This window comes from Colossoma macropomum, unplaced genomic scaffold (assembly GCF_904425465.1).
Source record: "Colossoma macropomum unplaced genomic scaffold, Colossoma_macropomum, whole genome shotgun sequence".
Taxonomy (NCBI): Eukaryota; Metazoa; Chordata; class Actinopteri; order Characiformes; family Serrasalmidae; genus Colossoma; species Colossoma macropomum.
This window is the reverse complement of record NW_023494786.1, coordinates 29290648-29317216: the sequence shown is the minus strand read 5'-3', so window position 1 is coordinate 29317216 and position 26569 is coordinate 29290648. Positions and strand designations below refer to the sequence as shown.

The 26569-nt window shown below is 40.8% G+C and overlaps 1 protein-coding gene across 1 annotated transcript; it reads left to right on the top strand.

The window, feature by feature from the left end:
- On the top strand, positions 1–26569 carry LOC118804686 (solute carrier family 25 member 36-A-like). Its single transcript, XM_036565271.1, has 7 exons — positions 1–337; positions 6847–7011; positions 15401–15478; positions 19375–19475; positions 21665–21731; positions 23468–23757; positions 25174–26569. Exons 1-7 carry the CDS (start codon positions 297–299, stop codon positions 25365–25367), a joined length of 936 nt encoding a protein of 311 aa, XP_036421164.1. The 5' UTR covers positions 1–296; the 3' UTR covers positions 25368–26569.

Sequence of the window (26569 nt, the reverse complement as noted above, 5' to 3'; positions counted from 1 at the left end):
GAACAGCGGGAGTGAGTTGAGTTGGAGGCGGGGGTGAAGTTGGAAACGTGTTTGTTTTATTTTTTTAAGGTTTTTTCGCTTAAATGGCATGTAGCCGCACAGCGAGGCCATATTCACCCCCTCATGCAGACGACTCGGAGGTTATATCGCAAAGGAGCACAAATATCCTCGTTTTCTTGAAGCTCCAGAAGCAGCGGTGGTCGAAGTGAAGTTAGCCGAGTTTGGGTTCGCCCTCTGCGGCTTCAGCTCTGCCGCCACCTCGCTGACCTGCGGAGCTCCGGGGAATATGTGTGAAGATGAGCCAAAGAGACACACTGGTTCATCTCTTTGCTGGAGGGTGAGTAACTTTAGCTCAGGACAGGGCTGTGGTCATGCAGTCTTGTAGCTAAGCTAAGCTAATTTGCTTATATTTGAGGCAAAGGTCAAGATTCAACAAGCCTCAGCTTCGTTTAACTGCCACGAGGCAGCTGGTGACTCTGGTGCTCAGTAACAGCTATAGGTCGGTGTTTATGCACGTAAAAGTGCAGAAAGCTCAGCATAGGGACAGTAAAATGGAGAGTGGGGTGGACAAGAAGGTCAACGTGACTGCAAACACGTTGTCTCACCCCAGTTAGTACGTGACTAAACTGAGCTGGGTGGCCAACACGTGAGATAATGCTTTAATAACTTGTTCCAATGTAAATTACATTATTAAACCTGTTTGCAGTCTAAATCAGGGCTGTTGGACTCAAGACTTGGAAGATTTGGCGCTTGGCCTCATTTCCCACTTCTGCTTTTGGTCAGCACCTCATAACCAAAGCATTCAGTTCAGCTTTATTTATCCCCACAGACTCTTTTTAAAACATGCAAAACATAAAATGCACAAAATAATATAAGAACAAATTGCATCATATTGGTGGTTAATTAATAATATTGGTTAATTAAATTGGTTAAACCAGTAAGTATATAAATAACACTAATAAACATGATCTGTCCGGCCAACAGGTGAGTTATTGCTTCAATAATAACTTGTCCCAGTGTAAATGGTGTTATTAAACCAGTTTGATGTCCAGATCAGGGCTGTTGGACTCAAGACTTGGAAGATTTGGCACTTTACCTCAATTCCCACGCTTATTCTGCTCAACACCTCATAACTAAAGTTCGGTTCAACTTTAATTATCCCCACAGGGCCCATTTCAGGTGCATAAAATATGCAAAATATGAAATACGCAAAGGAACGTGAGATGGTTAAACCTATATGTCGCTGTTGTCGGAACAAAACCTCGTATCTCCAAAATGGTGACTTTACAGGAGAAGGAAAAAACACACTTTACTTTCAATGTAAGTCAATGGATCCAGAATTTTTCCAGTGTCATTTTGGGGCATTTCTTTTGGACAAAAATGGAGGTATGATTTTTGTCCCAACAGCAGCGATATTTTTGCCCATTTTAGGAATGCATAAAATATGTAAAATAGGTAATACACAAAAGAACATAAGATACCCTCATATCGCCGCTGTCGGGACAAAACCTCGTATCTCCAAAATGGTAACTTTACAGGAGAAGGAGAAAACATACTCTACTTTGAATGGACGTTAATGGAACCAGATTGTTGTCCAAGCACTTTTGGAGCATTTTTGTTGGTCCGTTCATCGTGAAATTGTGGCACATTGTAAAGTTCAGCTAGTTTTTTAAAATTCTGTAAAAAAGTACAAAACGACAAAAATGGAGGTAAGATTTTTTGTTAACACTGAGTGTGTTTGATGGGGCATTTTTTACAGAAATGCTCATGTCTCTTAATTAATGTTATATAATAAATATTCAAAACATACATATTCATTGCATTTAGTTCATTTATAGTGATTTGCTGCATTTCGACTTGAGCCATTTCTTGAAAGCAGGTCTTCAGCAGATCGTCCGTCATAGACGAGAACCATTTTATCAAGAACCATGGTTCTTTGAGTTGTCACAGTTCTATAGCCATTGCCTGTACTAAAGAACCCTTGGATAGTTAGTTTTTAGGCGTGAAGTTGGTTTTGTGTCTGTGCTTAAGTTTTATGTTGGGAAAATGTTTAATTTCAAGGGCATTTTTGGTCCATTCATCATGAAATTTCGGCACACTGTAAAGGTCAGTTAGCAGTTTTAGATTCTGTAAAAAGTACTAAATGACAAAAATGGCGATACAAGGTTTTGTTCCAGTAGCAACCATATATTGGTAAAACCAGTGAATAAATTAACAAAATAAATATGTGGATAAATAATAATACGATACAATAAAAGTAGTTTCATGTAAGTTAGATAGTTTATACGCAGTTAAACGTCCAGTAATATGCATGCTGACTCATATCTAAGTTCCCGAGCTTCTGCGAGAGGCAGTCGTTAAAGTACTGTGAGTAACACTCAGGAGTTCAGTTGGGTGTGTTAGAGGAGAAGAAACAGGCTGAGTCCCAGTACGTCTTGTTGGACACTGAGTGCACTAGTTGGGCCCTGTAGTGCACTTAACAGGGAATACAGAGCCATTTTAGATTGATCTGTACTTCATACAGAATCTCAATTCTTCAGTTGTCAGTAATATTCACCCGAGGCTCTAACTGAGTGTGTATGTTCTACTGAAACCAGAAAACAGTTCAGAACGTGTTCCGTGTCGTTTTTGAATGTACTATATCGCTGCTGTCGGAACAAATCCTTGTACCTCTATTTTTGTCGTTTTTCAGTTTTTGACATAATTTGAAAATACCTGTTGCCCTTTACATTGTATGTGAATTTCAAGACGAATGGACCAAAGAAACGGCCCGAAATGACTTGGGGAAAAAGTCTGGTTCCATTGACTTACATTAAAAGTAAAGTATGTTTTTTCCTTCTCCTGTAAAGTTCTCATTTTGGAGATATGAGGTTTTGTTCCAACAACAGGAATATATTGGTGTAACCATCTTACGTTCACTTGGAAAAAGTCTGGTTCCATTGACTTACATTAAAAGTAAAGTATGCTTTTTGCTTCTCCTGTAAAGTCACCATTTTGGAGATACGAGGTTTTGTCCTGACAGCAAAGATATGTATTACTGTAGTACCGCAGTATTATAATGTACTATACCCCTTTTATTCCAAACACGATCCACCAAGACATGTTTGGTGTGTGAAATGTGCTTCATTCGTTCTGCACTGAAGCTACAAGGCTAATGTCCCTAACAAGTAATGGAAGCTTATGGAAAGTTTCTATTATAGACTCCGAACATGTCTTGGCTGATCAGCATTTGGGGTGAGGGACGTAACTTTTAACTTATTTAGTTTTCTGCACATTTGCGTTCACTTGAACACTCACTCCAAGGCCCAATCCCATTTCACCCCTCACCCCTACCGCTTAGCCCTTAGCCCCCTGTTTTGCGCGTTCACGTCTAGGGGTAGGGTGTCCCAATTTTTGTTGAGATAGAGGGGTAGGGTGAAGTGTTAGGGCTACATGGTCCTCCAAACAGGTTTTTCAGAGACTCCAAACAGAGTGATATGAGAAAAAAAGGAAAACGGGTAAGATGGCTGCGCGAGCGACCAAAGAGACCCACAAATGTGAGAATTTTCTCCATTAAAAAATTACGATGATCATTGTATTATCTCAGTTTAATGTTGTTTCAATGTATTATGGTCGTTTTCTTCATGACAAGCATAAAAATGCTGATGTGGTAGCTAGCTGGCTAACTTTCCCGTTCCACCTTAAATAGTCCAGCAATTCTGACGCCTGAAGTGCCAGAATGTAACTGCTGCGCCATTTAAGGTGGAACGGGAAAATTCAGACAAGAAGTTGGTGAATATCTGACTTCAGCTTCGTATCACCACAGAATTAGCGGTGGGTGATAATGAATCACTTTCACATCCCCCCTCTTTGAAGTCATATGATGCCCTAAATGTATCTAAAGCCCAGCAGTGAGGAGCTGAACTTCACCCTCCTCTGCTGTCACTGCAGACTGGCAGGGTCGCCTACAGAGCAGCGCTAGTAGCTGTTAAAGAAGTAGTGCTCTGTTTATTTGAGGGTCCCATTTCGTAGGCAAGATTTCAACCACTACCCCTTGCAACTCAGTTCCAAGGGGTTAGGGTGACACTGGAAAAGAAGGGGTAGAGGTAAAAAGAAGAAATGGGACTGGGCCCAAGGCTGCGGTGTGCAGAAGCTCCTTTCGCTTCTATTGCGTCATCCTAGTGTTTCTTCCTTTCGCTAAGATATTGAGCCAAATCCACAACACAGTTCAACCAGTCCAGGCAGTGATCTGGTTCTCCAGGTCAGTCAAGTCCATTCATGCAAAGCATGCTCTGTGCTAAAAAGAAGCCCTGTTTATTTTAGGCACATGGTTTCACTATGAGGAACAGATCGGCTTCAGTTACTGGTAGTCCTCTTATAAGTGAACTTGAATGCATGGCAGTCATCTGTGTTTTGATTGGTATGTAGGCTTTATGTGCCTGCTGAGCATCTAAACTTAGACAGGTGTGGTTGCCTGAGCTGATACACAATCCAGGACAGCCGGAGGTGTAACGTCTGCTCCAGTGAACACATCAGCGCATAATAGTAATTAACTTTTGTTGGGCGTTTAATTTATTTTCTCCCTCTAAACATGAATCTGACGAGCAACTTACGAGCTTAACGGCTTTTCCTGTTATCCCACGTAACAAGGAAAAGGGTGAAGATTATTATGAACAGCCAGTCGTGTAAAAGGAGTCGAGCGGTTTATTTTTAAGGAAGGAGAAATGGTGCTGTGTAAATATGTAGAAAGAAAAGCATTTGTAATGTCGCTTGTTGGGGTATTAACTGCTTTTTTGGAGCAGGGTAGGATTGCAGCATATATTACCGTGGTAATGTAGCCTGGTAAAGGGTGGTCCACCATCGTGAACCCAAGATATGCTCAGACTAAGCTTAAACTCCTGCTTCGTGAAACAAGCCTCGGGCCAGTTGGAAGGTTTTGTGTTGGTCACAAGACTTTTTTCCGATTCTCTGTTTGTTGACAAAGCAGGAGCGAAAGATTGCGTTTTTGTTTTTGACCCAGATCTGCATGCCAAGGCATGCAGTGCTCCCGAGTAGAACAACTAAAACTTTGACGTGCTACTTAAAAGCACATTGTCTCCAGTTTCTCAGCGCCTGTTCTCATTTGTGTGTTGGCGTTACACCGAAATCTGAGGGTTTATAAAATACAGCTGACTGTTTGTTTAGGTTTGAACAGATTTTCGTCAGTCGTTCAGCACGTTCAGCGTAGCCTCGCTTTCTTTATTCGAATTGCACTGTATTTAGTGCAGTTCCTCATTGAGGTGAGCACAATGCAGTTCGTACCTCACCTGCCTTGTACCTACACTTATTGGCCATTTTATCAGAAACACCTACCATATTGGTGCACTTCGTAGGTTTACCACTGCTGACTGTAGCCTGAATGTTGATGCACAGTTTATCAGCCCCCATTTTACCCCATCCATCATTGGAAAAGGGGCCAGCCAGGGTTGGAAATAGTACTGTTTAAGTGCTTGAAAGTACTGAAATTCTTGCCTGTTGTCGTATAATAACTATTCAAACATATGTATTTAGTACATTTAGTTCATTTATAGTGATTTGCTGCATTTCGATTTAGGCCATTTTAAAAAAGCAGTTCTTCAGCAGGTCTTCCATCATGGAGAAGAACCATGGTTCTTTGAGTTGTCACAGTTCTACAGCCATTGCCTTTCCCAAAGAACCCTTGGATAACTAGTTAATAACTAAGGCGTTTTTAAGTTAATTTTGGGTCAATTTTGGGTTTTGTGTCTGTACTTAAGTTTTATGTGGGGAAAATGTTTCATTTCAAGGCCATTTTGGTCTTTTCCTTGGATTATTTCTAACATTGGGATCAGATCGGTTATTGTTTGAGTGGTGGTTCGTTCTCAACACAGCATGGTATCATGTGAGGTGTTGGTGTGGGGCTGGGCAGTATGAAAATACATATCGTTATCATGATAAATTGTGTCACAGTACAGTATGATATGCTTTTTCTGAACATATTGTGGATCTCATCAGTACTTGTACCTTCTTAAAAATGATGGTTCTTTCTTTAGTAAAGCAAACGGTTCTGTAAAATGTTCTTTGCATTGTTAAATGTTTCTTCAGATTGATGTGCTGTGGATGGTTCTACATAGGACCTTTTTGAAAAGGGTTCTATATAGCACCAAAAAGCATTCTTCTAGTGTTACGATGTCAGACCTGTAATAATAGAAGAACCCCTTTTGGTGCTATATAGAAACCTTTTTCAGTATGATTCTGTATAGAACCATCTACAGCACATTCTCCATCAATCTGAAGAACCTTCATGATGCAAAGAACCCTTTAAGCATGCAAAGGATTCTTGGAGTGTTCATGGTTCTATATAGAACCATTTTCTTTATAAAAGAATCCTTGAAGAACTGTCTTTTTTAAGTGTGTAGAACACGGACCAACTGCTTGTTTTATTAAGAAGAGAGAAAAATTTGTCCCGTTTAACTGAATTTGGTGCCAAATATTGAATAAAAATCGTTGTGTTTAGCGTTTTTGCCATGTTGCCCACCTGTATGTTGGTATAAGTGTTTGTTGGTACTATGTTGGTATTTTTGATAAAATGGCCCCTGATTGCATAAGGTAGGTGTACCTAATAAACTGGCAGCTCAGTGCACAGTCATGTTGAGTCTTCCACCTGCAACAAAAAGAAGAATTGAAGTGCGAGGCTGGGTGACTTGGTCAGCATGACATGTCACTTTTTCTTGCTCTTATTCCTTTTTACATTCTTTCGTCGTCTTCCTGGATACGCGTGTCTAGGAGGCCCTGGTCTTACAGCAGTTTCTGGATGGTGCCAGAATATTGTGTAACCATTGTTTTTCTCTCTCCGTGTCTTTTCTGTAGATGTGGGGGAACAGTGGGCGCTATACTGACGTGCCCGTTGGAGGTGGTGAAGACGAGGCTGCAGTCTTCCACAATAACGCTCTACATATCCAGCGTTCAGCTCAGCACAGTCAGCGGAGCTGGCGTAGCCCGAATGGCCCCACCTGGACCCCTGCACTGCCTCAAGTATGTGTACTATAATTATTCTCAGTGGGTTTTTTGTGCTAATCGAGGAAACCTCTTGACCGAATCTAAAGAAGTTTCCCCCCTCACTCCAAAGACATTTAGTGTTCAGTGTCTGAAGTTTACTTTAGTTTTGGTCTGGAGCTACGAGGCTGATGTAGCTAACAAATAATGACACCTCAGGTTTAAGTATAGCTGCTACTACTGTTTTGAGTCATGCAACGAACTATACTATTCTATTTGTCCATAACTGGCGTGTTCAACTCCGGTCCTGGGGGTCCAGTTTCCAGTACAGTTTGGTGATTGACCTCAAACTCGAACACACCCATTAAACCTGGCAGTAAACAGAGGAGTTGTATCATGTCTGTTTGAATAGGGAAATCATCAGACTGAGCTAAAAACCAGCCCCCAGGTCCAGAGTTAAACATCCCTGACCTATTACGGTAAGTATATATCAAACTGAAGGCTGCAGTCGAGGTATGAGAGGCCCTGGTGTATGAACGCTCCTCTGACAAGCAAAAAAAAATTAAATTACTTTTTACTTTTTATTAAATTTAATTTCAGTGTCACCACAACATCTCACCATTCACCGCTGTTTCCACCTTTTTCCAAGCAGATTTTATGCTGCGTGTGAAGGATTGTGGGTGAATCTTTATTTTTCACGAACGAAGGCAGAATTTCTCAAATTCATTTGAAGTATCCTACAAAAAAGAGGGCAGCCTTCCACAGCTGCCTCCTTGGCTTTGAGACATGGCTAATACGTCCCTACGTTGTCAGAAAGCTCGCAAGCAAGTCTATTTGAGAATATTTACCAGCTTGACATGCTTTGAGGCAAGTGTGATTTTGATAGTGATATACCGATCATTCATTTTTATGGCAGATTCTGATTCCAGTTTTATTGCAGTCTACTTGGCTGGAATCTTGTGAAACATGTGAAACACTCTTGCACATTTCCGGTACTTTCTATTAGCCAAAGCCACACTTTGAATAATATTATTTGGACTTAATGGGCCATTTTAAATTCCAGAAAACTAGTTCCCTGTTTAAGTAACATCAGTCAAATCAAGTGCTACGTGGAAGGTAAGAGACGACTGATTATTTAGTCTAAAGAGTCGTGTATAATTATGCTACGACCTTTTGGTTCAGGTGTAGCAGCAGCATTCAAATACACAGTTCGCTAACCTGATCTACATTATTCACACAGATCAGCCAAAAAAAATGATACATTGGCTGTTTGCTGATTGCAATCTTGAGCAAAAAGTCTACAGATTCTTATCAGATCAGAATCGTGATCCCTAAATTTAGGCATGCAGTATGTGCAGTTTGCTTGCTGATAACAGGTGGCATATAATTTTCCATTGCTTGTTCACCACATCAACTTTGTAGATCCAGTACAAAACAAAAGAAGCAGACTTCAGACACCAAACATTTCTTGGTGGATCGACTACATTTGCGGTGAAGGGAAACTGTAACTTTTTTTAGATTTGTAGATTTTTTTTGCCAGACTACCACTTTAAAGTAGCCAGCAAGTCGTGTCTCAGTCCTGCTGTTATTGACCATCTAGAGCTTACTTGATTGTATAAGCCAGAGGTCGGCAACCCAAACGTGAAGAAGAGTCATTTTGTCCTTTCAACAAAGATCGAATCACCTTGGGAGCCACAACATTTTATATCCATTTTATTGAAGTAGCGTTTTACCATCTTGGCTGTAAATATGTCTCAGTATGTGCTAATGTAGTAGTATAGACTAAACAGTATGATTTAAACGAAAACAGACTTACTTTGCTCTGCTTTTATATGCTTTTCTCGCATCTCTGGCAGGAACATTTTCCTCAAAAAGTTCGCCTGCTTCTTGTTTGAATTTTTCTGTTCCACCTTAAATGTAAGACTGCAGAATGTAACTGCTGCACCATTTAAGGTGAAACAGGAGAATTCGAACAAGAAGCTGGCGAACGAGAAACTGACTTCTGCCTCGTGACTTTTTAGTGTTTGTCTGTTTCTCGTTGCAGATTAAACGTATCAGGAAAACCAGCTGGAGTGATTATAAACACAAATATGTCAGATCGTCTTCAAATTATCGATGTTCATCTTAAATCTTTCTGTTTGCCTTTTCGTTAGCTACTAGCTAGGCTAGACTGTTGTCTGCATTGCTATGGTGACCAGCAGTCTGTGCACCAACCTTCAGGGTTAAAGGGTGAATTAGCAGTTCTACATTAACTCCAGAGTTTAAGACCATTTATTGTTAAACTGTGTTGAACGATCAGCAGAGCTTTATTTTACTGTAAAGGAGGATTATTTTATTTTTACCTACAAATCTAATTCTGCTGTGGAGCCTCAACAGGGCAGTAAAAGAGCCGCGAGTTGCCGACTCCTGATATAAGCATTCAGACTGTAAGGAAGTAGGTGTGAGGCTGTAGACGCAGCCAGCTTCCTCACTGTTTTATACTCCAGTGGCTGGTCCATCTGCCTTTTGGCTGAGACCTCACTGCTGAAAGTTAAGCCAGAGATTATGTGAGAAATTTGGGTCGCGTGTTTGACAAAGTCATGATTTGGATGACGACTCCGTGCTTTGCCCTTCAGTCTTGTTTATTTTTGCTCAGATAGACTTTCTTTATTTACATTCCATATTTAATTCTCCTTCTCTTCTCTCACTCTTTCCTCTTTGCTCTTTCGCATGAAAGAGTCTGTTCTTTTTGGAATCTCGCTGCTACACTCCCCCTTTCCCAGCCAATCCCTGCACTCACACAGGAACCATCCGTTCGCCTTTTTTCAGTTCGGAGTCTGATGAGAGCCAAACTGTTTGGCTCATGAGGATTAGCTGAATATACCACTTTGAAAATGAAAAGAGAGAAATGTGTGAAGAATGGATGACAGACATAAATGTTTTGTGGCTGTCGTAATAAAGACACACATCTCTGAAATGGTGACTTTATAGGAGAAGGAAAAAGCAGTAAATAATGTGCATTTTTTGCATGATAAAATCATTGAGATGTAAACAGAGTCATTCAGAGTGGTTTGATACTCTGATCTAGAGAAACTTGCTGAGTCAGAATCATTCTCAGCAGTGGTGATAGGAACCGGACGTCTGAGGAGTTTCATGGTTCTACAAGCTCCCTCACAGAAAGCTAATACATAAAATGGTTTTTAATGCACTGTCTGATGACATCATTTTATGACAGTTTAGAGAGAAAATGCTTTTTTAAAGATCTGTTCATGGCGGAGAGGCACATGCAGGGCATTTCAAGCCAGAATAATCCAAAAAGAAAGCTAATTTTTTTCAGATTCACCACTATGTTACCATCATCAGCAATACATATAAAACTCAGACATGTGTGGGTTCGCTGGTGGTTCTGGATAATAAATAAAATGGCCATATTTGAGTTGTAAACACTGTGACCCCTGGTTCCTGTCAGCACCACTGTAAAGAAATCAGTCTGTAAGTTTCTCTACTGTAAACCGTTTCACACCAAACCACTCTGAATGACTCTGTTTACATCTCAGCCATTGCATGGCTCTCTTCCCAAGTCCCGTTTCACCGCTATCAAAGTACCGCAAGGAGTGGTAAACAACCCTGATATGTTATCGTATAGGCCTAGTAGCTACCTGGCACTCCCTAAATACTCTCAACCTCTTACCGGCAGTTCATTCAGAGTATTTCCCTCCTTTGACTGATTAAAGCTGCTCCCAGAGTAGGTGGTAAGCATGCCAGTGACGTTGGTCAGTAAAATGGATCACCATGTGGAACTGGAGCTTTCTGTGAGTGACTGTGTTTCCTATCACTGTGTAAAAGAAGCTCCGTGCTGCCTTTATTGTTGCACTGTTTCTTGATGAGTGCGAACACATTCAGAACACGATTCACCTCATTATCGAACACTTATCAATGATTTTGTTTAACCGGGGTAACAGTAAAGCCGCTTTTCCACTGCATGGTACGCTGTTGTTTCCAGCTACTTAGCTTTTCCACTGCAGATGTAGTACACCTTCAATGTAGCTGGTCGCCATGGCGACGGCAATTGAAACTGAGAGGTGAAGGAGACAATTTTTTGTACGGAAAACGGTTGATATCACTAAAGTGAAAAAACTGCTGAAAAAGAACTGGAGAGTTTCAGAAACACTACATCAGAGTTCAGATGACAAGGCGATTCTCATGGCTCAAGCAAGGCACCCAACCCCAAACTGCTCCCCGGGCGCTGCGGATAGGGCTGCCCACCGCTCCGGGCAAGTGTGCTCACTGCCCCCTAGTGTGTGTGTTCACTAGTGTGTATGTGGTGTTTCACTGCACGGATGGGTTAAAATGCGGGGGTGAAATTTCCCCATTGTGGGACTAATAAGGGTCACTCTTAATCTTAATCTTCTCTCTGACCAAGTCAGTGGTCTGTAGAGTTTTTACATCACCTGTTGGTATCTGCTTAGCTCACTCAGAACCTCGACAGAGATGGTACCAAAAAAGTACCAGGTACTAACCAAAAAAGGCGAGTCGGGTCAAGTTGAGCCCGTACCGTGCAGTGGAAAAGCACCTTAAAAGGCCACCAAAGTGTGTAGTGCATCCATATTCATGTATTTGCTTGCTCAAAATGGTCCCAAGCAAAATAAAAATCTACATTTTCTTGCTTTGTTAGATCCTGATTTTCACATATTAGAACAAAGGCAAGAAAAGCACTGAGAAATCACAATATCAAAGCAGAATTGATCAAACGGCGGCTTTTTTGCTTGGCATAAAAGGGTTAAAGGTGTTTCCACTGGCTGTTAGAGCCTGACGGCCTGATAATAGACCATATACAGTGTAGGTGCAGGAAAGAGGCTGGTGTATGGTAACTTACAGAAACTCCTGTTTCGCAACCAAATTGATATCGAAACTGTTTCCACAGGCTATTATGGCTTGACAGTTCAGTAATAAGCCTTGTGCCTGGTGACGGTTCATTTCAGAGCTGTCGTTGTCAGTGTGGAACATGTCCTAAATTTGGCGCATGTGCTCAGTGCTGGACCAGAAAAGACACTGCAAGATTAAACACTCCCTCAGCTTTCTTACTGCCGTTTTTTTATAACAGCGCAGTAAAAAGAGCAGCTACAAAAGGGTGTGAACGATTGTCATGCATGTGGCAGTCGGAATCAAAACAGCTATGAAGTGACAAAGCAGGACAGAGGAATCAGAACAACTGTAGTTTAATAGAAAAGCAGAAATTAAGAAGTAATAGAGAAGAAGGACATGTGAAGCAAAACGGATATAAAGTAATAAGAAAGTAGGAAGTAAAAGTGGAAAAGCACCTAAAAAGTAACTGAAAAGTAGGTATTATAAGGCAAAATGACTGTGAAGTGATGGAAAAGTAGAAAATAGAAGGCGAAAACATCCAGGAAGTTGTGGCGAAGTAGAAAGTAGGAATCACAACAGGTTTACAGTAATCGGAAATGGGCAAACGAGTGTCCTACGAGGCAGTTGGACGGTACAGAAAGTACCGACATTTTAATCATATCAAACACAGAGTTCATTGTGTTAATCACATACAGATTGTGATTAACATACTTAACAGCTGGAGCAAATCAAAGGACTTCCAGGTCAGTCCGTCCACATGGTGGCCATCTGGTTTAACGTCCCCGGGCAGTTATTTCCCATCATAGAAGATCAGGCTCTTATCTACAGGAAAAAGGAGAGAACTGTAAACCTTAAACTGGAAAACAGGCCAGTGTTTCAAAAACTGGTTTGAATTCACTGGTCAAATCTGGGTCAGAAAGATCGCCTTGTTATTGAAGGTTTTAGTGGGAAAAATCTTTCTTTGTTGTGGCGATTTGGGCTGAAACGGCTTCAAAAAGGCATTTCACTGTTATTTGACCCAAAGATTTTAAAAAAGGTTCTATGTAGAACCATCTACAGCGCGTTCTCCATCAATCTGATGAACACTTTCACAATACGAAGAACCCTTTAATCATGCAAAGGGTTCTTTGAGTGTTTATGGTTCTATATAGAGGCATTTTCTTTACTAAAAACCCTAGAAGAACCATCTTTTTTGAGTGTATATCAGGTTTTGTATGTGGGAGTTGATTGTTTTTTGTTTTATAGCGCAGCTACAGTTTATCAGATCACTAATTTGCATAAGAACATGCTACTTTCCAATCGTTTGTCTTGAAATAAAATTTCAGAATATTCTGTCTGAGCCAAACCCAGTTTCCCAAAAGCATGGTCTTAACTGGCAGAGAGAGTGTTTAGTGTGATGCTCGCTCTACCATTTATTTGTGCTGTGGTGCTTTTGGGACACCCAGCTCTGTGCAGTATGAAATCAGAGCTCTGTAGAATCAAGACCTTTTTGTGTATTTTTTTTATCCACTGTTCTCTTCAGTTTAATCGTGTCAAATTCCTCACACTAGCTGATCTTTCCCTATCGCATGATGCTACCAAGCTGGTAGGGTGAAGGGTCCATATCGCTGCTGACGGGACAAAATCTTGTATGTCCATTTTTGGCGTTTTTTCATTTTTGACGCTATTTGAAAATGCGTGTTGCCCTTTACGTTGGGTGTAAATTTCATGATGATTGGACCAAAAGAAACGGCTAAAATGGCTTGGGAAAAAATCTGATTCCAGTGACTTACATTAAAGGTAAAGAAGGTTTTTTCCTTCTCCTGTAAAGTTACCATGTTGAAGTTGAGACAAGGGTTTTTTTTTTACAACAGCAGCGATATACTTCCTCCGAGGCACTTCATAGTATGTTATAACACCAGTACTATACAGACATGGTTTTCTTGGAAGCACCTCAGGATGTTTAAAGCAAATGCTGTACAAATCACAGGTTTGTTGAACAGGAGTGATGAGTTTGTTTAAACGATATACGAATATTTAAACACATTAAGCCCCGTCAAACATAAGGCCCGTGGGCCAGTAGTTACACATAAAGAAAAGATGCCAGGTGTCTAGTTCAGGCAAATAGGCAGGTTATAAAAACCTTCCTCCTTAGGACACTTGAAGAGAGGTTTACTGGTTATCTGCAGCTAATGTAGCCTGTTGTTTTATATAAAACAGTATAATTTTATTTTAAATTATTTTTGAATAGTTCAAGTATTCAGTGCCTATTTTGCTGTTGCACCTTTGGCATATTTTGTATAAACAGTGGCCCATTGGAGTCACGGCAAAATGAAATAAAAACAGCTGACCCACAGATTTGTTGAGATTTTTAAAATGGCCATTTTAGTGCATTTAGTTGCATTAAGCACGTTCAGGATTGGCGGCTGTACCCTGAACACACTGTGCTGAATGTGAGCCTGTGAACGTGCCGCGCTGAGCTCGTCCCTGTGGTAATAGTCGCTTATGTGTTTGTGTAAGAACATACTACCATGGTGCTGACTGACACCTTAATCTTACTAAATCAGCCACACCCTTTAAAAATGAGAGGCTGCTGTAGTGGCTCATATCCAGTTTGATGGGATTTTTGTATACCGTCAAAAGTTTGGGGACTGTTTTGGTAGAACTTCGTCATACTAAGAAAGACACTTTGAATATATCAAATGTACACAAAGAATTAGGTTATAGCTGTTTTATATGAATAAAAAACAGGTACAAACAAAATAAGTGTCCCCTTAAAGGTTCAACATGGTCCTTAAGGTCCAATTTTGAAGTTTAAATGAGTTTTAAAGGTATGCTGTATTTTCTTTCCCAGACGAAAGGGACACAAGTACCTTTTTATAAGAACTGCAGAACAATAAAAGGCTTTAGTTACAGTTAGGGCATCATTTGCCTTCAGAGGGAGGGGGATGCAATAATAATTTATTATCGCCCACCCCTAAGTCTTCAGTGATATGGAGCTGAAGTCAGCTATCGGTCGTAATATGCTGGTGTCTCGGTAGCTGGCTAGCTAAATTTCTCGTTCCACCTTAAATGGTGCAGCAGTTCTGATGCCTGAGGCGCCAGGATGTAACTGCTGCAGCATTTAAGGTGGAACTGGAAATTCAGCTAGCTAGATACCGAGACATCAGCATACTATCGAGATTTTTATTACCATAATACACTGAAATGACGCTAAACTAAGAAAATACAGTGGGTACTGTAATTCTTTAATGGAGTAAATTCTCATATTTGTGGGTTTCTTTGGTCTCTCGTTCAGCCATCCTGCCGGTTTTTCTTTTTTTTTTTCCTCATAACTCTCTGTTTGGAGTGAGTCTCTGAAAAACCTCCATTTGGAGGGCCATGTAGCCCTAACACTTCACTCTACCCCTCTATCTCAACAAAAAAAAGATGTAGGGGCAAAGGGTGAAATGAGATTGGGCCCAAAACTAGGTTTAAGCTTTGTGAGAGAATATATGTGTATTTATATGTGTATTTCTACAGATTTGATGTTTATTTAACACCATCTCTCTCTCTCTCTCTCTCTCTCTCTCTCTCTCTCTCTCTCTCTCTCTCTCTCTCTCAGGTTAATCCTGGAGAAGGAGGGACCTCGTTCTTTGTTTAGAGGTTTGGGCCCCAATCTAGTAGGAGTCGCCCCTTCCAGGTAAATACCCCCTCTTTACAAGCACAGCACTGGATGACTCAGCACTACTGTGATTAAGGATTAGGCTGAAAATTTCACACGTTTTCAACTCCATTTTTTACCTGGTGGATCTGTATCAGACATCCATCTATCACAGGCAGTAACTTCCCCTGCTAGTTTGTTTTATAAGTTTATTTAAAAAAAAAAATACATGAAACTGGCTTATTATGGCAGTCAGTTGACACTTTCCCAGTCTCCTCTATTATAAGTACATTTAAAGTCAGTTGCTTCTGTTTTTGTAGATTGAGCTGAAAAAGTCTGAGGTATTCTTTAAGGCACTGATTCACGTTCGCTTCAGTTTCATCAAGACAAATTCTGTGTGAAGGCAAATATACTTGACCGAAAAAGTGATTCTGATTCTGATTCTGTGTTGAAAATGAAAGCAAATAAACCAGCCCGGCTTGTGAGAGCTTCATTTCTTTCACACTATAATCCCAACGTCAATCAGCAGTAATGTACACACGTGCTGCCTGCGTACGGAACAGCACACCCAGCTGCTGGTATGTTTATGGCCTCGGGTGTATGCAGAGCTGTACAAACACGCTGTGGTTCTGCTAGAAACAGCCCGTATTTATCATACTAAGCACACAAATACAGGGATAGCCTTCATCTTCAGTCGTTTGTGGACAAACACTTTCTCTCATGCATGCTCTTAATAAGTTGATCAAAAACAGAGTTGGTATTGCTTATATCCAGTTCAGTGGGATTTGTGCATACTTGTGCATACTGCAAATAGAACTGCAGTGGAAAGTAGTACATTTATGTACCCTAATTAAAAGTCAGTAGGTGTAGCCCTGGGGTACCACCCCAGCAACAGCATTTGTACCCTGAAAGGTACAGTATTTTTCTAGGAGTGTAGGTATATTTTTGTAACTTAACTGAAAATTAACAGTAAAAATGAAACATGAATTTAATAAAATTCAAAAAACAAAAAAGAGCAAACTTTTGTTGGGCAGTGTATAAAGTAGTGTGTCTAGTGGGGTGTCTAGTGTGAACTGGTGTGTTTTAGAGGCTTATATTAACAATGGAGCCGTTTTTTGTACAGGGTGCAGTTTTTTTGTGCAGTTGTATGAAAAAGTTTGAACACAGCTAATCAAATTACATATTTTGTACATGATTTTCTAAAAAAGTTAGTTTAAGTAGTTCATGCAATTAAGTTAATACATCCTCAGAGAACACACTGCAAATTTTAGTGCACTTAGTTTATATATATTTGCTTGAGTGTAACATATTGGGGAACAAGGGTTCTTAATAAGGTTAAAGTTCATCAGAGACTGAGTTGGTGTAAGGGGGATGGGGTCGAGTGGTGGAGGTCAAGACTTGACTAAATTTAACCTGCAGCTTCAGAAGAGGCAGTCCGAGGCTGGGACAGTGAAAAATCAGTTTTGAAAAATCAATACATTGCAACAGAATTATTGATATATATTTTTTTTTTAACCTGTATGTATATTACAGTTCTGCCATAAGATCTTGCTGCACAGCCAAAAACACACTAATTTAATGGTAATTTATGGATTCTTATATCGTCATTGCAATATTCAGCAACTGTACTGACAGATTCCATCCATATCAAGCAGTCTTAGTAGCTTCAGGAGATCCAATGCAGTTGTTTTCTGACTCAGCTTTTTCTCTAGATATGACATAAAAGCCCATGACAGGAGCATTAAGATTTACTAATGAGAATCAGGCTTTATTGACCCAGTGTGTTGGAGCATGCAAGGAATTTCTCTCTGGTTACTCAGTAACTGAGAATAGAGCTGCCACACTGATGAGACAGCCATGCCTCAGTTCTGCCACACAGTGTCACTCTTACAATCAAGCCATATATAGACATTTACACATGTATACAGCACTGAATAAAAGTCATATTTTTAAAGTACAAGTTCTTCATTTTTCGGGAGATGTTTCTGAGAAGATTAGATATAAAATAGTCCACTTGTATTAGAAATGGAGAAGTCAAATGGAAATAAAACAAATACAGGCGTTTCCAAAACTGGAGTTCAAAAAATGATTGACGAGAGAAAATGGGACTCCTAACAACCACCTGGAAGACCTGGTAGACACAACACTGCCCCCATCAGATAAACAGCACTTAAAGCTTTCGTCTTTGAGAGAGAGGAGAAAATCAAGCTGCTTCAGATCTGAAAACATCCACAGGTGTTTCTGTCCATCCTTCCACTGTGAGAAGACGACTCAGCGTTATGGGTCTGAAAGGACGTGTAGCTGTCAAGAAGCCCTTACTGAGAAAAGGAGATGGACACATGAAACAAACAAGCTGCTGGTGATCTCAGAACATGGGTCGGCGACCCAGATGTTAAGAAGAGCCATTTTGTCCTTTCAGCAAACATCAAACCACTTTGGGAGCCACAACTTTTAATGTCCATTTTACCGTCTTGGCTGTAATGATGTCTCAGTATGTGCTGATGTACTAGTATAGGCTAAAAAATATAATATTAATGAAATCGCAGACTTACTTTGCTCTGCTTTAAGCTATAGCCACTTTTCTCGCATCTCCAGCAGGAAACTTTTCCACAAAAGTAGAACATTTTCTTGTAAAATATCTCTTGACTTTTTACGAGGCTGAAGTCGCTTCTCATTCGCCAGCTTCTCATTTGAATTTTCCTGTTCCTTCTTAAATGGCACCAGAATGTAACTGCTGTACTAGTTAAGGTGGAACAGGACAATTCAAATGAAATGCTGGCGAATGAGAAGCGACTTCAGCTTTGCGACTTTTTTAGTGTTTGTCAGTTTCTTGTTGCAGATTAAACGTATCAGGAAACCAGCTGGAGTGATGATGAACTCAAGTCCATTCATCTCCAAATTATCGATGTTCGTCTCAAATCTTTCTCTTTGCCGTTTCGTTAGCTATTAGCTAGGCGAGACTGTTGTCTGCATTGCTATGGTGACCAGCAGTGTGCACCAACTTTCAGGGTTAAAGGGTAAATTAGCAGTTCTACAGCTAACTCCAGCGTTTAAGACCGTTTATTGTTAAACTGTGTTAAAACGATCAGCAAAACTTTGTTTCACTGCAAAGGACGATTCTTTTATCTTTACCTAAAAGTCTAATTCTGCTGTGGAGCCGCAACAGGGCAGTAAAAGAGCTGCAAGTTGCCGACCCCTCCAGACCTCAACATCACTGAATGTGCAGATTTCTATGAAAAACTGAATGCAAGTCTCATAAAATGAATGGAAGCTGTAATAATGGCAAAAGTGGAGACACTAATTACTGAAAATGTGCTATTATATCTCATTTCTGTAGATTCTGTGTGATTTTTCCGTTAATCTTTGTTTTTTTCCTGACACTGAAAAATGGCCTTATACTTAATGGACTGGTAATTGAATAATTGCAAGGGGTCTCTGCCTTTAGCTCATTGGTGAATTCTGAGCTGCAGCATTACTCCTGTGTATCCTAATGAGGGAGTGTGTGCTCAGCAGCGTCCTGATGGAGTGATGGATGAGTATGTTTAGTCATCATGATCACTCTCTCTCTGGAGCTGACGTGTGCTGATGATGCTGAGGGTTGTAGTCAGAGCTTTAATGAGAACAGAAAGACAGTCATTAAAGGGTTGTCTAATGCTGCACACATGGCAGGGCTGTGTTAGCTGAGACATTAATGTGCTTGTTTAGTGGAGCGTGTTAGTTGGTCTTGGTGCAGCGCAGGGAGATCACTCTGATGTGTGCATGTGTTTGTTTATCCTGCTGTATGTGTTCAGTGTTTTGTTGCTGACTCGTCTGCCCACCTTATTGACCTCTGATCATTTTTTTTTGGAAGTGATTTAGCTGGTACATCATGTTCTGTGTCTGTGTGTGTGTTTTGAGTTTGTGTACTGATGCCTTGTTTTTGTTGTTTTTTTCAGGGCGATCTATTTCGCTGCATACTCTACGGCTAAAGAGCGACTGAACGGCCTGCTGGTTCCAGACTCCACTCAAGTGCACATGCTTTCTGCTGGCATAGCAGGTAACACTCTCTCCGTTTACCTTTCACCTGCTTTTTCTTTTCTTTATCGCTTTCTGTCACTCAAACACGCACCTTAGTACATGGGTGTCCAATCTTATCTGCAAAGGGCCGGTGTGGCTGCAGGTTTTCACTACAACAACGCAGGAGATCATCTGATAAAATGTTTGGAGACTAAGACCAAGTGGAGTCAGGTGTGCTCCGGCTTGTTTGGAGTGAAAACCTGTAACCACACAGGCCCTTAGCGGATAAAATTGGGCACCCCTGCCTTAGAACCCGTTTCTAAACTTCTCTGAAACTTTTGGGGACAGAAACGTCTTTTGAAATTTTTCACTGTTAATATATCAAATTTCTTAGTAAAGAAAAAACCCACAGAAGCAGTTTTGCTGCTGTTCAAAAGTTTGGAAACAGTTGATATATTACCATTTATTGTTATTTTTATATAAAATAATTATGCATACAGTGTGGATGAAAACTTTAAAAATATTTTCTTCAATATTTCTACAGTTAATGTACTGTATTAATAGACTAATTATCTGTTTACATCTTTGTGTCTTAAATTTTATCTCCACTTTTGAAATGTGATTGTTATAATTTACAGTGCTTTCCTTTTTCCTTCTATCTTTTCTTTTTTCTTTTCTTTCTTACTTGAATCTTTTTTTTCCTTTTATGTCATTCCTTTTTTTCTTTTAAAGTTGGCTTCTTGTCCATATTTCCCAATCTGGTTTATCTGCACTATATGGACAAAAGTATTGGGACACCTACACATTACACCTACAGGAGCCTTTATGACATCCCATTCTAAATCAATAGGCGTTAATATGGAGTTGGTCCCCCTTTGCAGCTGAAACAGCTTCCACTCTTCTGAGAAGCTTCTACAAGATTTTGGAGAGTGTCTGTCCATTCATCTAGAAGAGCATTTGTGAGGTCAGACACCGATGTTGGACGAGAGGGTCTGGCTCACAGTCTCCGTTCTAGATCATCCTGAAAGTGTTTGATGGGGTTGAGGTCAGGGCTCTGTGAGGGCCAGTCAAGTTCTTCCACACCAAACTCACCCAGTCATGCCTTTATGGAGCTGCTTTGTGCACTGGGGCTCAGTCATGCTGGAACAGGAAAGGTTCTTCCCCAAACTGTTCCCACAAAGTTGGAAGTGTACAACTGTCCAAAATGTCTTGTTCTGCTGAAGCATTAAGATTTCCCTTCACTGGAGCTAAGGGTTCTAGACCAACCCCTGATAAACAACCCCATATCATCATCCCTCCTCCACCAAACTTTACAGTTGACACAGTGCAGTCAGACAGGTAACGTTCTCCTAGCATTCGTCAAACCCAGATAGTCCATCAGACTGACAGATAGAGATAAGCGTGATTCGTCACTCCACAGAATATGTTTCCACTGCTCCAGAGTCCAGTGGCGGCGTTCATTTCGGCCACTGACTTGAGGCAGAGGTGACTTTCTATGACAGCACCATGTTTGAAGTCACTGAGCTCGTCGGTGTTTGTCTGTCGAGACTGCATGCCCATGTGCTTAATTTTATCCACCTGTTAGCAGTGGGTGTGGCTGAAACTCCTGAACTCAATGATTAGAAGGTGTGTCCTAATATTTTTGTCTCTATAGTGTATATATTGTTCAGTTTTGTTTCCTTTTGTTTACTTTGGTTGTTAAAAAAATTTCCTATTAAAAAATGAAGGGACATCCCAGAATAATAAGCCCCAGCTAACATGAAAAAACAATTTTTGGCTGCACCACCCATCACATCCCCACATCTCAAAAGAGAGAGAACTTTGTTACATAAAAAGTCTTGCACAAGCCAGAAATCTGTTGTAAGAGACTCAAAGTAGGACAGAAGATTTAAAGGAATCCGTCTTTCCCCAGCTCACTGTTTCCTTCTCTCTCTCTGGGTTTTTCAGGTGCCGTCCAGCTAAAGCAAAACCTCATGTGTATTATAAAGTCCTGCTGTCTAGAAAGAGAGAGAGAAATTGAGAGTTAGGAGTTCATATAAACATCTATTAGCTGGCTGTAGAGACTCGAAAGCCCCTTGAGAATGAGTATTTCGCAACTTCACTTCTCACCCTGATCCTTCCCGGCTGTTAGAAGCTGCAGGCACTCCTCTTCTCTTCTCTTTGCTGTTCTTATGCAGTATTGCTGCAATTTCAGTACAAAAGGCTGATCTTATTTCTTCTTCCAATCAGGGTTCACAGCCATCACAGCGACCAATCCGATCTGGCTGATCAAAACCCGCCTACAACTGGACGCCAGGTAAGCACCATGCTTTAGACACAGCTCTTGGGGTCATTATTATTGTATGAGGACTAGCTGGCAGCACCCAAATCCTGACCTCTTTCAGTTTTTCCCAGGTAAAATTAGATCTTCACCTATGATTGTGTAGATGAATTCTTCTCTGGACTTTATTTGCATCCTCTAGTCGTAGTCAGTTAGCTTTTTCTAGTGTAAAGGAGTAATTTGGCTAAAAAACGTCTGATGCATGGACTTCCGGATACCCAGACAGAATGCAAATGTTGAAACTGCCTTAGTGTATAGACGTCAGGTGGTCTGTACCTCTCTGGGCAGAGCATCTGAGGCTGAGGCTGTGTAGTTTTTGACAGTTGTTATATAAAATAGTGAATAATTATTCAGTTGTTCTTTTTGTTCATTTTATGAAACTAATGAAGCCGTAATAAAGTCCAAAGCAGCTACATTGGATTGTTAACAGGAGATGATGCTCTTGATAATGTTTTTTCTCTTGAAACTGTGAAAACGTGAGTGAAAAGTTCTTGTTCTGCAAGCATACATGCTAAAATTAGGCCCAATCCCATTTCACCCCTCACCCCTACCCCTTAGCCCAAGGCTAACGTCTGGGGTAGAGTGTCCCGATTTTTGCTGAGATGGAGGGTGAAGTGTTAGGGCTCCAAACAGAGGTTTTTCAGAGACACTCCAAACAAAGTGTTATGAGAAAAAAAAAGAAAAAACAGCAAGATGGCTGAGCAAGAGACCAAAGAAACCCACAAATGTAAGATACAAAAAAAATACGATAACCTCTGTATTGTCTTAACAAACATAAAAAAAATCTAATAGTTTGATGTTGTGGTAGCTAGCTGGCTAAATTTCCCGTTCCACCTTAAATAGTCCAGCAGTTCTGACGCTTGGAGTACCAGAATGTAACTGCTGCTCCATTTAATGTGGAACAGGAAAATTCAAGAAGCTGGCGAATAACTGACTTCAGCTTCATATCAAAGAAGAATTGGGGGTGGGTGATAATAACTAATTATCGCGTCGGCCCTCTTTGAAGGCATATGATGCCCTAAATGTAACTAAAGCCCAGCAGTGAGGAGCTGAACTTTACCCTCCTCTGCTATCACTGCAGACTGGCCTACAGAGCAGCGCTAGCAGCCTGTTAATGAAGTAATGATCCTATTTATTTGAGGATTGTTCTATTTCATAGGGAAGATTTCAACCACTACCCCTTGCAACTCGGTTCCAAGGGGCGAGGAGACACTTGAAAACAAGGGGTATGGGTGAAAATAAGAAATGGGACTGGGCCTTAGTGTTAGTTGTACTAGCTGTAAAGTAACAAACCTAAACATGTTGTAGCACGCAGTTAAAATTTAGCATTGTAAGTTAGAACTAGACAGTGAGAAGAAAGGAGTGATTTCTTTTGTTTACATTTGTTTGGCTCAAGATGAGAATATGATGAAATCAAATGACTGTCCCAAATAATTGAGTTTAGACCATTATGTTGTAATTGTGACAAGCCTTGATAAAAGTATAGATAAAATTCCAGCTTGGTTATTTTTAGGTTTTTAGCTATGTTACATATTTTTGTCCAATTTTTTAATGTTTATTTTTGACAGACTGTTTATTTAATGTGCCACAAATGTTACTGCATCTCCAGAGTTTGATTATAGTATGAAAATACGTTCACCCTGATTGATCACACTTAGTTGTAGTGGATTAGTTCCTGGAGAATGATGTTGCTGTTCTCTCTGTGCACTCAGGAACCGTGGAGAGTACCGAATGAGTGCGATCGAGTGCGTGAGGCGAGTGTATCAGACAGACGGTCTGCGGGGGTTCTATCGGGGAATGTCTGCGTCCTACGCCGGAATCTCAGAGACAGTCATCCACTTTGTGATCTACGAGAACATTAAACGGCGCCTCCTGCAGGCCAGAGCGGCTACGCACATGGACGACGAGGTCGAGACAACGAGAGACGCCTCAGATTTCGTGTGCATGATGTTGGCGGCCGCTACTTCTAAGACCTGCGCCACCTGTATAGCTTATCCACACGGTGAGTGGAAAGACGCTCAATATTCTCAGGTTTTCATTTTATATATTCAGTTTTTAATTGAGTTTTTGTATGTTTTCATTCTTTATTATCACATTTTCATTTTATGTATTCAGTTTCTCGTTCACTATTCTAAGATCTTCATTTTGAATGTTCAGGCTTCAGGCAGTATTCTCAGGTTTTCACTTCGCATATTCATGTTTGAAATATTGAATAAATAAATACGGTTTGCGCTGTTAGGAAGGTTAGACTTCTTGTTTGTCCCTGATCAAGAAATAAGAGGTGCATATCGCCACCTAGTGTACCGAAGTAGCAAATTTCAAGCACAAATTCAAGGCTTTTTTTTGTTAGTAACAGAACAGCGTAATCATTTTATTGAAGACACCCCGAAATGGAAGCTAGTCGTCCCCAGTCAGCATGTTATTTTAAAAATGCTAATTGGTGACTGTTCACTTTCATTCATGGTTAGCAACATTAGCATTAGTCACTGAACTATTCCATGAATCTGTCCAATGGGAAACAGATTTGCACGCAAGAGTCTTTTGGTGCATTTAATCGTCAAATGCTCAATGTTGGTATCTTTTCTTAGGCATAAGGTAACGCAGGGTGTGCACTACACAACTTTTAAAATCTTAAGATTTTTTAGAACAGAGAGCATCACAAACTTAACATCAGTTTGTCACAGAATTTCCTGTCTTTTTTGTCGTGTGGGCACTCACACTAGACGACAAGGGAAAGAGAGAGTTTAACCCACATTAACCCAGAAGTTTGTGCTATGAATAAGAACTCAAACTCCCAAATCTCCTCAGATCACATGACACAAACAAAGCTAAACTTGCTGGACCTGTTTGTGCTTTTCTGCTTAGCGAAAGTGCAAACTGAGGATTAATGTGTGGTGAGAAACGCTGACATTACAGTGAGAGATGGAGAAATGTTTCACTACAAACTGGCAGCTGAGCTGAAACTGTAAAGAGAGTGTTTTGACGTCTGGATCCGACATTATAAACATGATATCGGCTCTTATTGGCCTGTGTTTTACACCCAGTTCCTCTGTCTCCGCTACGCTGTTTATGAATTTTTCTCTGCTCTTCTAGCTCTCTGATTGGCTGTTGTTTGAATCACTCATTGAGTAAAGCTCTGACTTTTTCACACTACAGGACTCGCGAATGCTTGTGTCGTAAATATCAAACGTTTGATAATATCGAAGGGTCCCCAATCACTTCAGAGCTCGATCAGAGGGATAAAAATCCACGTTTCTCCTCTCACTGCACCAGATCACCAGCGTCGTCAGTCGCTTCCGATCGAGCTCCCGACCTGGAAAATCACTTCACATTGTGAAAATTCGTTGCAAGGGGCAAAATCATGTATTGTAGAACCAGCCTAATGATGATATGGTTCTTCTTCTTCTTGCATGTGCAGAGGTGATCCGGACGCGGTTGAGGGAGGAAGGCACTCGGTACCGTTCCTTCTTCACCACCCTGAGCACGGTGTGTAGGGAGGAGGGCTGTAGAGCACTTTACCGCGGACTGACCACACACCTGGTCCGCCAGATCCCCAACACGGCCATCATGATGTCTACCTACGAGCTCGTCGTCTACTTACTCCACCGCTGACCTCAGACCCCTCACCTACGACCAGGGATACATGCGGAGACCATCTCAGAGTGGAAAAGGCAGTTGCTGGTTATAGTGTGCCACTTACTCTTTAACTGATTTGCACAAACAAACATGCAAAAATGAGCTGGAAACTTGACGTTGGTTGAGTGTTTGTCTATGTGGAGGATGCAAAACTTGTCATTTCAAACTAAAGCATCCAGAAAGATGGTATAATAGAAGGAAGAGGAATTGTTTCACTACAAAAAAGGAAGCTTTTCTATTTTTGCTTGTCCGTTCCTCCACTTCTCTCCAGCCTTACGTAAAGCTGCATCCGAAGGGGGTCTTCGCCCAAGAACTAACAGACTAAAGAGGCCCGAGAAAAGAGTGGATCACTATATGAACAGTTCCAGTTCACCTCTAATCCTGCCTTTCAGCCAAAAGCCTTGCAGAAAGCTGGTGTTGCTTTGCACAAAGCAGGCTGGCGGGCTGTGAAACAGCCCTGTGAAGGCAGGGTGGTCACTGTTATGGAGAATATATATGGTAATGGGGTAGTCTTAAGGATGTATGTTTGTGGGGGGCAGTGTTTTTGTTCCCCCCTGCACTGGTGTCATAATGATTTGGCATGGTCTGATGCCAAATGCCGCACCCTGATTGATCAGTGCTGGAGCTCAGGGTTGTACGGAAAGTGGGTGGAGTCAAGCCAAGTCTGAGGAGAGCCAATGAGAAAGCACGTTACTCACAGCCATATAGAAGTGTGGTTCTACAGTTCTCACAGTTGTATCCTAGTGGTTCTTTGTCCGAGTCCTGGATAACCCCATGCACTGCGTTGAGCTATGCTTGTTCCGTTCTCAAATGCTTTCGTAGCAACTGTTGCTAGGTTGGACAAGCTCAACAGAAAAGGACACGTTATATCTAAAGAAAAAAAAATATTTCATTAAAAATATGAAAATATAGTCTGTTATTACTGATTATTGATCACATAGCAGGTACACTACACTTCAGTCTTATAACTTTAATGAATTTACAGCTCTTATTATGCCTTTCTGTAGTCTCCATACAGTGGTGTGCAAAAGTGTGGGTGCCCCAGGTCAAATGTGACCTGTTTTGTTGATTTTCTAAGTAAAAAGAAGTTAACACTTCTGCATATTTTAATGCACAATTACTTTTTAATTACAATGTATTATCTGAATTTAACATATTAGGAGGGGGCAAAAAAAAAT

Bases quoted from the DNA above. Each gene is read 5' to 3' on its own strand.
- LOC118804686 (XM_036565271.1), top strand. From the start codon at position 297: ATGAGCCAAAGAGACACACTGGTTCATCTCTTTGCTGGAGG. The intron at 19,476-21,664 runs GTAACACTCTCT...TCTTCCAATCAG, and splicing joins GCTTTCTGCTGGCATAGCAG to GGTTCACAGCCATCACAGCG. The intron at 21,732-23,467 runs GTAAGCACCATG...CTGTGCACTCAG, and splicing joins CGCCTACAACTGGACGCCAG to GAACCGTGGAGAGTACCGAA.